The sequence below is a fragment of the Pezoporus occidentalis genome, unplaced genomic scaffold, assembly GCF_034315485.1.
Source record: "Pezoporus occidentalis ecotype Australia unplaced genomic scaffold, CSIRO_AGI_Poc_V1 ctg42, whole genome shotgun sequence".
Taxonomy (NCBI): domain Eukaryota; kingdom Metazoa; phylum Chordata; class Aves; order Psittaciformes; family Psittacidae; genus Pezoporus; species Pezoporus occidentalis.
The window spans coordinates 5,930,607-5,942,963 of record NW_026915747.1 but is presented as its reverse complement, the minus strand read 5'-3'; the positions used below and the strand labels follow the sequence as shown (position 1 = coordinate 5,942,963).

Sequence of the window (12,357 nt, the reverse complement as noted above, 5' to 3'; positions counted from 1 at the left end):
GAGCTTTCGACACATAAATATAGATCTTGGAATAGATCTTGGAAAATGCATTATATAAAAGTATTTTCTCTTTAATCCTCCCCTTTTTCTCTTTCCTGTTAATCTAGTTGGGTGTTTGGTGGGTTTTATTGCCTCTCAGGGTAAAACATCTCCAGTGTTTTTAAGACAAATAAATAACAATATACAGTAAGAATATCATAGTAAAAAAGGCAAGGAAGTCTGTCTCACTTCAGTAGTTTAAGATTAAATAAGACCCTGCAGAAAGGTCCTCACTGCTGTAGCATTGGGATGATGCAATATGTGGAGCAGCTTTTTTTCTTGCCCACTGGGAAATCAGTATTTATTAATTCTTTCAGGACACAGAATTACTTGAACTGATGAACTGATGAATTTTACACGATCCTTCATTAAAACGTTCAGACATTCTTGCCCTCCCTTCAGCTACTTTTATTTGCGGCCTTCTGTGCCACACAGAAGGTCCTGAATATTGGCTCTGTGTTACTCAGCAAACTGATTAACCCTCCTTTTGCAATGGATCTAATGAAGACAGCCATAAACCATGGAGGCTCTTCGAGTTGTCAGAGGAAAGATCACATAAATGAGCTTCTTGTTAGTCCACATTGCACAACTTCTGAATATCATAATATCTGTGTCTTATTTCTTCTACTCCAGTATTTTAGAGGTCATATTCTGCTTTCATCCCAGCTGGTAACCTGCCCTGTCTGGGCTAAAATCAAAGGTTCCAGCTGAGTTCCCACAGTATGTTAAGATAACCCTAGCTATGCTGCCTCTGACAAGAGCACTTCTTTCTTCCTTCCTCCACAGGCAGCCATAAACCTCCTCACTACACCCTTCCCTCCTTGAGCCAATTCTATAGCTCCAAGATTCTGAGCTGGGAATGGATCTGTTTGAAAGTTGGTTGGGGTGATTTTTCCTATCTTGGTTTTCAGATGCAACTGTTCGCTGATCCAGGTTACATATGACTGCACAACCAGAGGAGTGAGAGCAAAGGGGGAACTAGAAATGCATAGGCAGAAGTAAGTTGGGTATGTCTATCTACTTTTTGTGGCAGTGTGCACTTGGATGAGCTGGAACTAATCACAGGGCTCCAGCCTCAGTCACAGGTGATGGTTTTAAACTAAAAGAGAGGAGATTAGGGCTGGATATGAAGAAAAAATTCTTTACAATGAGTGGGTGAGGCACTGGCCCAGGTTGCCCAGAGAGGTGGTGGATGCACTGTCCATGGGGACATTCAAGGCCAGGCTGGATGTGGTTCTGGGCAACCTGATCTAGATGAAGATGTCCCTGCTTATTGCAGGGGGGTTGGACCAGATGAGCTTTGATAGTCCCTTCCAACCCAAATCATTCTCAGATTCTATGATTCAAGCACAAAAGGATTCTCTTAAATACACTACCAATCATTTGGGTTTACCATGCAGTAGATAGCCAGAAAAGCACTTAAAGTGGACTTATAAGTTGCCTTCACTCATCTTACTATCCTGGGTTTCATATACCTCTTTATGCTTCTTGCTGCCCTGGGGAAGAGGGTAAAGTAAGGTCTCACTGTCCTGGCATTTTCTTGCTGCTCAGCAGGTTGATTGGCACAAAACTCTCAGCCATGGATGTGTATCTCATTTGTGATTCATCTGGAATGAATGGGATGCCCAAAAGCATCCTTAAAAGAGTCAGGCAACTCACTTTCTGCATGTTATTGCCTCAAGACACACAGTGATGTAAAGAACCTGGAAAAATCTCCATTAAAGATTCGCATCCTGGGAAGGAATCAGCCCTGAAGACCCATTGCAGGGAAGCACACAGAGGTTTAGACAAGAGAAATCTTAAAAACTGCATCATTCAGATTTCAGTTCTTGTAACAAATAAATAGGAATCCTTTACTGATAAAAGCAGTTTTAGCAAGTGGCCAGACACAGTACCTGCTCCTACTCTGCTGTTTGAGTCCTGAATGCTATCAGCAGCTGCAGGTGGCTTCAAATCCAGGTATTCCCTTACGATGAAACTCAGTTCTCTGAATGCCTCATCCAGTTCATCTGCAGAAAGGGATATGCATTTCATGGCATAGAGAAAGGATGCATAATGCTAAAAACCAGCCTTTCATCAGTACAAAGTTACAAATCACAGAAGTCTGATGCAGAAATGCATTCTTAACCAGCTCATCTTTTTCTGGGGAGAAGTCTTCATTTTCATAAATGGCACGTTCAAGAAGATAATCTGAAATTTATCTCAGTTTCTGCACTCACCTAAACACTGTCCTTCTGCTATTTGGCTTTCTGTTTTATTTCTTTAATACTACATTTAAATTGCGAGCTCTATCTGCCCTTGAGAATAAGTACAAATACACTATTTCTTACCACAATGAGATATTTCACCGTGACTCTGGTGAACCACAAAAATCACCTCCGCAAAAGGGCAGACACAAAATGAAGTAGAAAAGGACCCTTCTTTTCCATCTGCCATCCTCAATTCCTAAGTAGCAAGAAGCAAATGTTTATTTTAATGGAATATCTACCACCCTTCCATTCCTTGTTCCAGGCTGGGGGACTTGGGCACATTAGGAAGCAGAGGAGTCCTACAAGGAGAAGCTTTGCAGGAGGCTCTTCCTTATAGTGGGACGTTGTCAGACTGCACATTGGTTGTCATTTCAAGACTTGAATAAAGCCTGTCTTGCCCAAGGATAACTAGGTCTGTTGGATCAAAAGCAGCTCTGTACTCTACCCAGAGACCAATAGGCAATTAGATCAGTTGAATATTGTCACAGAACACAATACTTAACAAGTGTGCTGCTGGGTTCAATAGCTGGTTCACTTTCTAGATGGGCTTAAAGCAAAACTTGGACATAGCAGAGTAATTCAGTGATGTGAATTCGGTGATTCTGACAGATGCCCAGAGTTTTTGGATTCCTGGGACAAGAATTAGCTGGGAAAATCAGTTAAGGGATAGTTTAAGCTGTTATGCTGAACATCAAAGCATTCGTCATCCTTAGTTTAACATTTGCCAGTGGCTCTGTTTGCATAGCAGTTTCAGTCCATCTGTTGGTGTGACCTTAGAAATCAGATTTAAAGTATGAAAAGAGATTAACTTACCTGTGTAGACAGTGGCATCAAAGTACCCTGGAAAATCCTCAGTCATGTTGATGTACATGTCCACTCTGGAGACTGCCTCTTCAATCTCTGACCTGCTGAATAGTCCTTTCCTCCGCAGATGCTCCTCATATTTCCCTTTGCTAAGTGGTACTAACAGGATACATCTGGGTTGAAAGTAGGTGTTTTTCAAGCTACGCAGACCCTTCAAATGAAGCAGAGAAACAAAATGTTTTGTGAAATTACTGTGAAATCAGTGCTAGAAACATTAATCCCATCTGCAGGTCTCAAAATCTACAATGCAACAAAATAGGCAAGTTCAAGGTGAAGTGCCCTAAAGCTACGTATGGAAAGCATTGTAAGAGTAGTATGACTTTGTTCTAAACACACTTTTGAAAGAATATTTTTAGTCAAATTCCACAGTGATTTAAAACATTGTGCTTCTCATACCCATCAGTTTTCTCTTTTTTTTGAGTCCTTCCTGTTCCATTTGGACCTAGTTATTCCAGATGTTATATACCTGAATGGAGAGCAGCTCTGCTCTGGAGCCAGGCTGAGAGAGCTGGGCTGGGGCAGCCTGGAGAAGAGAAGGCTCCTCAAGGGGAGACCTTAGAGCAGCTCCAGTGCCTAAAGGGGCTGCAGGAAAGCTGGAGAGGGGCTTTGGACAAGGGCCTGTAGGGACAGGCCAAGGGGAATGGCTTTAACCTGCCAGAGGGGAGACTGAGATGAGCTCTTAGGCAGAAGCTCTTCCCTGTGAGGGCGCTGAGGCGCTGGTACAGGGTGCGCAGAGAAGCTGTGGCTGCCCCATCCCTGGCAGTGTTCAAGGCCAGGTTGGACACAGGGGCTTGGAGCAAGCTGCTCTAGTGGAAGGTGTCCCTGCCTGTGGCAGGGGTTGGAACTGGATGAGCTTTAAGGTCCCTTCCAACCCAAACTGTCCTATGAGTCTATGATTCTAAATAAGCATTTTCACTGATTAATGTTATTGTGCAGACAGAGAGCATAACTTACATGTACCACTTGGCCTGTAGTTTTCCAGCCTGAACAAACTGTCAATTTTCTCCTCATTCTGTATATTTTTCTAAGTAAAACTCTGCAACTCCATCAGGATAGAGGCATATTTACTTGGCTAAAGCAGCTTGCAGTTTTACCCCCTCCCAAAACTGGGCATAACCACAAGTCCCCAGCAGAGGTACAACGTGCTCATTCTTCAGCTGTCACGTTGTAGACAGCCAAATTACAATTTTCATCAGCAGTAAGCTATAATGAAAAGGACTTGTCACATAAGAGCCCAGGAAACATTTACACGTGCCTTGCATCAACTCTGCTGTGAGGACAACAGCTCTAACTGACAGCTGAGGACTGCAAATACCTGTTATCATTTCAGCTAGATCTGAAAAGCAACCTGTCTGTATGCCAGGACTTACAGATAAAGTTTTACACAGTGATGTAGGTAACGGTATCAATCCTGAATTTCTGACAGCTCTCCTTTGCACCAACATACACTTAGAAGAGTACTTTATCTCTCCCTCTTGTCCTATCTACATATAAACCAGAATACTGAATCATGTAGCCTGCAATATGGTATTGCACTGCTGCTAACAGGAAGCTATAGTGGAAGGTGTCCCTGCCTGTGGCATAGGGGTAGAACTGGATGAGCTTTAAGGTCCCTTCCAACCCTAACCAGCCTGGGAGTTCTATGGTATCCTTTGACTCCTTGGCCTGAATGAGAGGATAACCTTCTATTTCTGGGAGCATAATGAGAACTATTAGCCACCCTGTTCCTTGTTTGGAACGTGCTCTACAGGTATTGGTGGCTACATGAGCAAAGAGAAAGCACAGCAAACGTGCTTACTCCAACACATAACCGTGTGTCAGAACTGCAGCAGCTTCACTGGCTGGAAGTGTAGACTCGGCACAATTTAACTGCCAGTATTTGTTTCAGTCTCCTTTATCAGTGAAAGATATACTCCAGATTAAAGGGAATGAACAGCTCTAAAGTTCTTGTCTCAGCCCACAGCCCATAATTAAAATTTCTTTTAATAGTGCTAAATCACTTTGGGTATGAGCCTCACAGAAGATAATGGACTTCTATAACTTCTATTCAGATACATAACTCACTGGTATTGTTTTTCATCTGCTCGCAGAGTCCACAGTGATACAAGACTATGAATAATTACTGCATGAGCTTGAAAGTTCGGTGACAAAGGAGTTTCTCAGCTGTCTGTCCATGGCAGTAGCTGCAGTAATACCTACTAAAAGTTATGGTCACTGCCTATGTCGCTGGGTTAACCTCCTTATGAATAAAAATGGTGTTCCTTAAAGTTCTTTCTCCTAAATTATTTGATAACACATCTACTTTGTGAAGAATTGACAGCTTTAAAAGGCATTCCATCATACTGAATCTCACAAACACACTCAATGACTACTGCAATCAATGGAGCCTGAGGGGAATTCACATTTCTGACAGGACTGAGGAGAAAGGGGAATGGAACTACACTGAGTTTAAGTTATTAATTTCTGTTTAAGATCAGCCATGTAACAGGCACTGAAGAGCAGGATTGCAGCATTAAATTGTTGACCATTTGGACAGGGAGCTACTTATATTATAGCACTGACATAGGATCATAGAATAGTTTGGGTTGGAAAGGATCTTAATATCACCCAGTTCCAACCCCTGCCATGGGCAGGGATGGCTCACACTAGACCATATCACCCAACGCTCTGTCCAACCTGGCCTTGAACACTGCCAGGGATGGAGCATTCACCACTTCTCTGGGCACCCTGTGCCAGTGCCTCATCACCCTTATAGGGAAGAATTTCTTCCTTAGATCTAACCTGAACTTCCCCTGTTTCAGCTTGAACCCATCACCCCTTGTCCTATCACTGAAGTCCCTGATGAAGAGTCCCTCTCCAGCATCCCTGTAGGCCCCTTTCAGATATTCAATGCTGCTGTTCTGTTATTTGCACATTTATATACAAGCCAGTAAACACGTACAGATTTACTTGGGCCAAAGCAGACTAAAATTCCTCATGAACACTCATGTTCTTAACTGAAAAACTATATTTTGGAGCATCAGTTTCACAAACAAAATAATCACCCTAATATGAAATTTAGCCTTGATTTTTGCTCAATTCTCCTTAGTCATTCCCCTAACTATGGATGCGAAACTTAAGATCCTATGGTAGCATTGCAGTCTCCCACCTTTCTTTCTATCTCTGTTCTTTTTCCCCATCTATTCTGAAGGTTTGTAGTGTTTGTTAACTCACAGTAAACCCTCGGAGGTAGAGCTGAGCCTTACAAACACAGTGAAACCCAGCAACACTCAGTATAACATTCCAGGTGCTCTGTAGAGTCCCTCAGTTTGGTAGCTCATAAAGATGGAACTTGCTATGTAGGAAGAATTTGGAAGGAAATGTATCCTGCCTTTCCTTTTTGTCACCTCAGCCCTTCGCTAGTAAATCTTGTTCTAAGATAATGAGGAGTAGATAATTAGAAAATGAGCTAAAAAGTTATCCTTTGGGGATCCTAATAGACGGGTTTTGACACTCTGTTTGTGACCCAGTTTTCTAACGCAGCGGGACTTCAGAGATTCTACCATCTGTGCATGTGCACCTGACACATCTCAGAGAGGATAAAGTCATCCCTCAAAGAGATTGCAGCTTTTAATAGTTCTGCCCAAAATATTGCCTCAGGCTTGCATGCTGCCTCCGTTGCTTCAGCAGCAAAGGAGAAACACGGCATTCTTGTAGGGGTGATCAGGAGACGTGCAGCTCTAGACTAGTCCCACTATAAGCTGCAGATGGAGGGAAAGCACAGGTTGAAAAGCTGAGGATACTGTCATGGGAAGTGCTGGTGATGTGGTGGGGAGATGAGGCTGCTGAAGACTGGAAAAACAGGCCAGAAAACGTTAAGAAGCCAGCAGAAGGATCCATCTGACTAAATGTGGGTGTCCATAAACAGAGTGGTGAAGGTTGTGTACAGACAATGGAGAGCTACTTGATACGGGCAGTGGAGTTCAAAATGCAACTCTGACCAAATAACCATAATTCCAGTCACTGTAATTAGCCCACACAACTAGTTCAAATGTATCAGCAGCAGCTGTAGGCTGGGTAGAAGGCCTTGGCGTGTCTCTTGTGTCACTAAGTGGATATGCCTAGGCAGCTGAAACAAACCTTAGTCAAACTGCATGAATTCCTCCCCAGGACAGGTCCCACAGAATCCCAGACTGGTTTGGGTTGGAAGGGACCTTAAAGCTCATCCAGTCCCAACCCCCTGCCATGGGCAGGGACACCTTCCACTAGAGCAGCTTGCTCCAAACCCCTGTGTCCAACCTGGCCTTGAACACTGCCACGGATGGGGCAGCCACAGCTTCTCTGGGCACCCTGTGCCAGCGCCTCAGCACCCTCACAGGGAAGAGCTTCTGCCTAAGAGCTCATCTCAGTCTCCCCTCTTTCAGGTTAAAGAATGACTCAATCAACAATGGTTAAGCAATTAGCAATCCTTACCTCTAATTCTAATTCAACACAAGTTGCAAGACCCTCTCTGGCAATTGATTCGATCGTGTCTCTTGCAAGTCCGTAGGAATAGCCATTGTATTTATAGGTTGCTATAAACTGCCCCTGAAATTCAAAACAGCAGTTATGATGAGACAAGAAATATTTTAAGGGAAAAAACTTCCTTAAAGGAGCATAATCACTCTGGACTTCCTTGTTTTTATTCCCTACAAAGTTTCTCCCTGCCTAAACCATCAAGGATAATGAGGCCAATGGGAACACACAATTTGCAGGGAAGAGCACGTAGTCATTCCTGCAGGGCATGCGCTTGTACATTGTTCATAGATAATAAAACACCAGTGTCTTGAAAACAAGCTGCTGACAGGTTACAGCTTTCATTGGTTATTCATTTACACTGTAAAGAAAGCGAGATCTAAAGCAAGGGGCATCCTTCTTTTGACATTACATCAAACCATATGGCCATGCCATATAAAAGAGAAGATGCCAAAGAGAGGACAGAAACAGATCTGCAAGGAGAATGTATAATTGGCCAAGAAATTTCAAAGTTAAAACCTGACAACTTAAACTTTGCTTCCCATTAGTACATCTAGAGAGATGTAAGCAGATTATATGCTTTTCAAATGAAACTATTTGATTACTAAGAGTTATCATTTAGGAGCAGATCAGTTGCTTAAGACTGTGTTGGCTGCCCCATTTGTATACATATAAATAATGAGCTCTGTTGTGGCTTTTCAAGCCAATGTTTTACTGCAGGCAGCAAAAGGCATCAGAAACAGTGGCTGGAGGCACATTGCCTTCAGAGAGAAACACAATGCCTTCAGGGTGAATGTGCTAAGCTTTCAAAGCCTGCTTTCGCTGTGGGGTTGCCGGAAGATTTGGAAATAACAAGGAAAAAGGGTATCAACTATTTAAGGAGTTTTTCTTCCCTGCACACACGTATGTGTACATGGAAATAAGTTTATTTCGACATTACAGTACTGTTCAAAGTTTCCTACTGATCATTCGGCGCATTTAATGGTTTCTCTACATTCATACAAGACAGAATAAGTATACAACGATACAAGAGATTTGTGGTTTCCATCTGTAATCTTTAGCTACATGACTGTGAGTGCATAAGCCCACACACACAAACTTAATATAATAAAAATCAAAACCAGAGCAGTCATAAAGCTGAGGTCACTCTGGGTGTAGGAAATGGGCCTGCTAAGATACTAGTCAGGTACTTACCATGTTCACCATTTTGTCAAATTCTTCTTGAGTAACGAAGTAGTAATCAAGTCTGTTTTCTTCTCCAAAGTAAGCTTCCCTGGTAGTGTGACAGGGACTGGAAGATAGATGGTATAATAAAGAAATAACCTGCTTTCAATCATAGAAGCAACTCTGGAATTGGAGGGGAGAGGGGGGAAAGGGAGAATGCTACAAATCAGTTTATTTTGAAGAAGAGAAGAAATACGAGGTGCAAATCACAGCACTAATGCTGCATATTTGAAAGATCAACCCATAAATACAAAAAGGAAGTTTCAATGTAACATTACGTTTTGGCTATAAATCCCCTCCCAGCCCAGGGTAGCCTGAACTGAAGCTGTCATAGCACCCTGTAATAGAGAAATGATGAAACCATTTTTTTCCTACTCATGTCAGCTTGTGGATGATATAAAGTAGAATCCTAAATATGGGAAAGGAGACTTAAGAGTTTGGCTGAACTGAGGTTAAGAAAGAGATTATAGTGACCAATCTTTAAATAGACTGCTAATAGTAAAGGGAAGAAACAACCTTGAAACGAGGGAGAGAAGTAGGGTACAAGGCAGGAAAAGTAATTACCTGCCACCACTTAAAGACAATAGGATAAACCTCAGGTACGTGAGCTTACTACCAGGATGAAACACTAAAAAAGCCCTAAAAAAAACTCAAAACCTCCATTATAAACCAGTTATAAACCATTAAGAAGTTGTGCTGGTTTTGGCTGGGGTAGAGTTAATTTTCCTCATAGCAGCTGGTGTGGGGCTGTGGTTTGGATTTGTGCTGGAATCAGTGTTGATAACGCAGGGATGTTTTAATTCTTGCCGAGCAGTGCTTCTTACACAGCGTTAAGGTGACACGTTCAGTGACATGGTTTAATGGTGGCCTTGGCAGTGCTGAGGTAAAGGTTGCACTTGATGAGCTTAAAGGTCTTTTCCAAACTAATAGATTCCGTGATTCTATGATTCTAAGGCCTTTTCTGCTCCTTGCCCTACCCCACCAGTGAGGAAGCTGGGGGTACACAGGGAGTTGGGAGGGGACACAGCCAGGGCAGCTGACCCCAACTGACCCAAGGTATATGCCACGCCATATGGCATATAAAGCTGGGAGAAGAAGGAAGAAAGGGAGGGACATTCAGAGTGATGGTGTTTGTCTTCCCAAGTCCCCATTATGCATTATGCAGCCCTGCTGTCCTGGGGATGGCTGAACACCCCCCTGCGATGGTTTGAAGGTGCTGAGGCACTGGCACAGGATGCCCAGAGAAGCTGTGGCTGCCCCATCCCTGGCAGTGTTCAAGGCCAGGTTGGACACAGGGGCTTGGAGCAAGCTGCTCTAGTGGAAGGTGTCTCTGTCCATGGCAGAGGGTTGGGACTGGATGAGCTTTAAGGTCCCTTCCAACCCAAACCAGTCTGTGTTTCTACGTGGTGAATGAATTCCTTGGGTTGCTTTGCTTGTGCACAGCTTTTGCTTTTCTTATTGAACTGTTTTTATCTCAATCCACGAGTTTCCCCACTTTTACCTTCCAGTTCTCTCCCTCATCCCACCGGAGACAGTGTGAGTGAGCAGCTGCATGGGGCTGGGGTTAAACCATGACATGAGTTTAGTCAATGAAACAGAGCTTGTCAGATCTTCACCACCACAGCATTTAGAGGGTGCCACTTTCTTTTATATCAGCAAGCTATGACAAATGGGAACAGTGTGCTACACATGGGTTCTAAAACTCCACTTCAAAGGCCTGATTTTCTTTAAGATATTATGAATGCATCGAGCTTTAAAGGTCATTCCTAAGCACCAGCCAGATGGTTGGAGGGTCCAATTTCACTGGGTTTTCTGAAACACTTTTCTACATTACAACCCTTTTGAACTGCAAGGCCGTGTTTACATTCAAGCTGCCAGGGTTTCCTGCGTGCAATACATTTTTAATGGGTGGAATGTTTGAAATCTAAAGGTAGAAGCCAGAAAATCGCTGAGATCTCCCCTGAATAATTAAAACACAGCTTTTGCTTTATGGTTGCAATTTTCTGCTCTGTTAAGATTCCCTTCTCTCTCTCTCCTTTTTTTTTTAGTTTCCCCTCATGCATAAAGCTTTTAGAAAATAAAATGCATGGTAGAAAAACAATGCTCTTAAAAAAACCCTGCACAGCGCTTGGGAAATTTCAATTGGCTTTCAATTAGCTTGTCATTTCCAATGTAGTCGTTCAAAACGTTGTCGTTGCTTTAAAGAAGGGTAAAAAGTCCTTTTTCCAGTCATGTAATCTTACAATGCCCTTTCAACTTGCCAGTTTTAGGACCTAAACCAGCAAGTGGCTACCATCTGAGTACAGAGCAGACAGAAATACATATAGACCTCTTCACCATCATGTGCTAGAGAAGAAGGCTACTACTAGACATCACACTGACATGCAGAACATAGTGCTGTGATGATAAGAACTTTTGAGGTTTCATTCTTATATATGTATGTGCCCATGGTCCCTTTCTTGCAATTCATTACCTAAGAGTGCACAAACAGAGACCCAGGTTCTACTGTGGCAATGTATCTGAAACTATGGCTAAAGTTTAGTTGAAAATGAAAGGAGAAATCAATGTAATAAAAGAGAAAATAGAGGAGAGACAGTCTATATAGGAATATAGACTGGTGCTGAACAGCATGTGCTATAGGACCGATGAAAGTCAGGTATTGTGAATGGGTGGACAAGAGAAACAGCTTGCATCACCTAATTTTAGGCATCAGATGGTGACCATCTAAGTCAGCCAGACTTCCTACCTCCTGTGCACTGGAAATATGTAGATACCTCAGGGAAATGATTCACAAAGGCTGAACCTCTCTTGGAAAGAGACAGCATGTGCTATAAGACCTATGAAAGTCAGGCATCTTGAAGAATGGAATGGGTGCACGAGAGTATCAGCTTGCACCACCTAAGTTTAAGTACCAGGGAGTGGTGATATAACTTAGCCAGGCTTCCTGTCTCTTGGGCACTGGAAATAAGTAGGTGCCTCAGGGAAATGATTCACAAAGGTTGAATCTCCCTTGGGAAGGGATAGGTTCTCTCCATTAAACACACAGGGAGCCCAAAAGGATCAGGCCTTTCAGATAGGGAGAATTTGTCCTCCGAGCAGGTGGGGAAGTCTGAAAGGTGCCATTTGCTTTGATAACACTACTCCCAGGATAATAAACTGGTCCAGCAACTGCACTTGCTTCTTTGCTTAGCTTCTGGATGCCCTCAGCACGTGCATGCTAATGCATTATATGCAGGTACAAGAATAAAGAGAAATGCATATGTATGTAAACAGATGCTTTGGTTGAGGGGCATTAGTGAGCAGAGAGGGAACAGATCAATAAAAGGAGCACTAAATGACACTTTGTTTGCTGTTCACCTTTGAAAAGAGCACAAGCATTTAAATAGCTTTTCTTTTAAAGAAGTATATGGTGACTTCAGGCAATCAAGCCCTGGGAAGAGATAAAATGCAGAGCAATGAACATTTATTGTTTCTCTTTAACTTCTTT

General features: G+C 42.8%; 1 protein-coding gene across 8 annotated transcripts in view; it reads right to left on the bottom strand.

Annotated features, from left to right (window-relative positions):
- LRGUK (leucine rich repeats and guanylate kinase domain containing) overlaps positions 1–12,357 on the bottom strand; it is a 55,814-nt gene that overhangs the window by 19,184 nt on the left and 24,273 nt on the right. For 7 of the 8 annotated variants that reach the window (XR_009967725.1, XR_009967726.1, XR_009967727.1 and 4 more), the window contains 4 exons: positions 8,841–8,937; positions 7,605–7,718; positions 3,102–3,303; positions 1,935–2,048 (listed from right to left, as the gene is read on the bottom strand). Coding sequence is in view for 5 of the 8 variants with exons in the window: in XM_062634269.1 (XP_062490253.1) it covers positions 1,935–2,048; positions 3,102–3,303; positions 7,605–7,718; positions 8,841–8,937 (527 nt within the window). In the remaining 3 variants the exon portion in view is untranslated. The remainder of the gene's footprint in view (positions 1–1,934; positions 2,049–3,101; positions 3,304–7,604; positions 7,719–8,840; positions 8,938–12,357) is intronic. The other variant, XM_062634266.1, reaches the window with a different exon arrangement.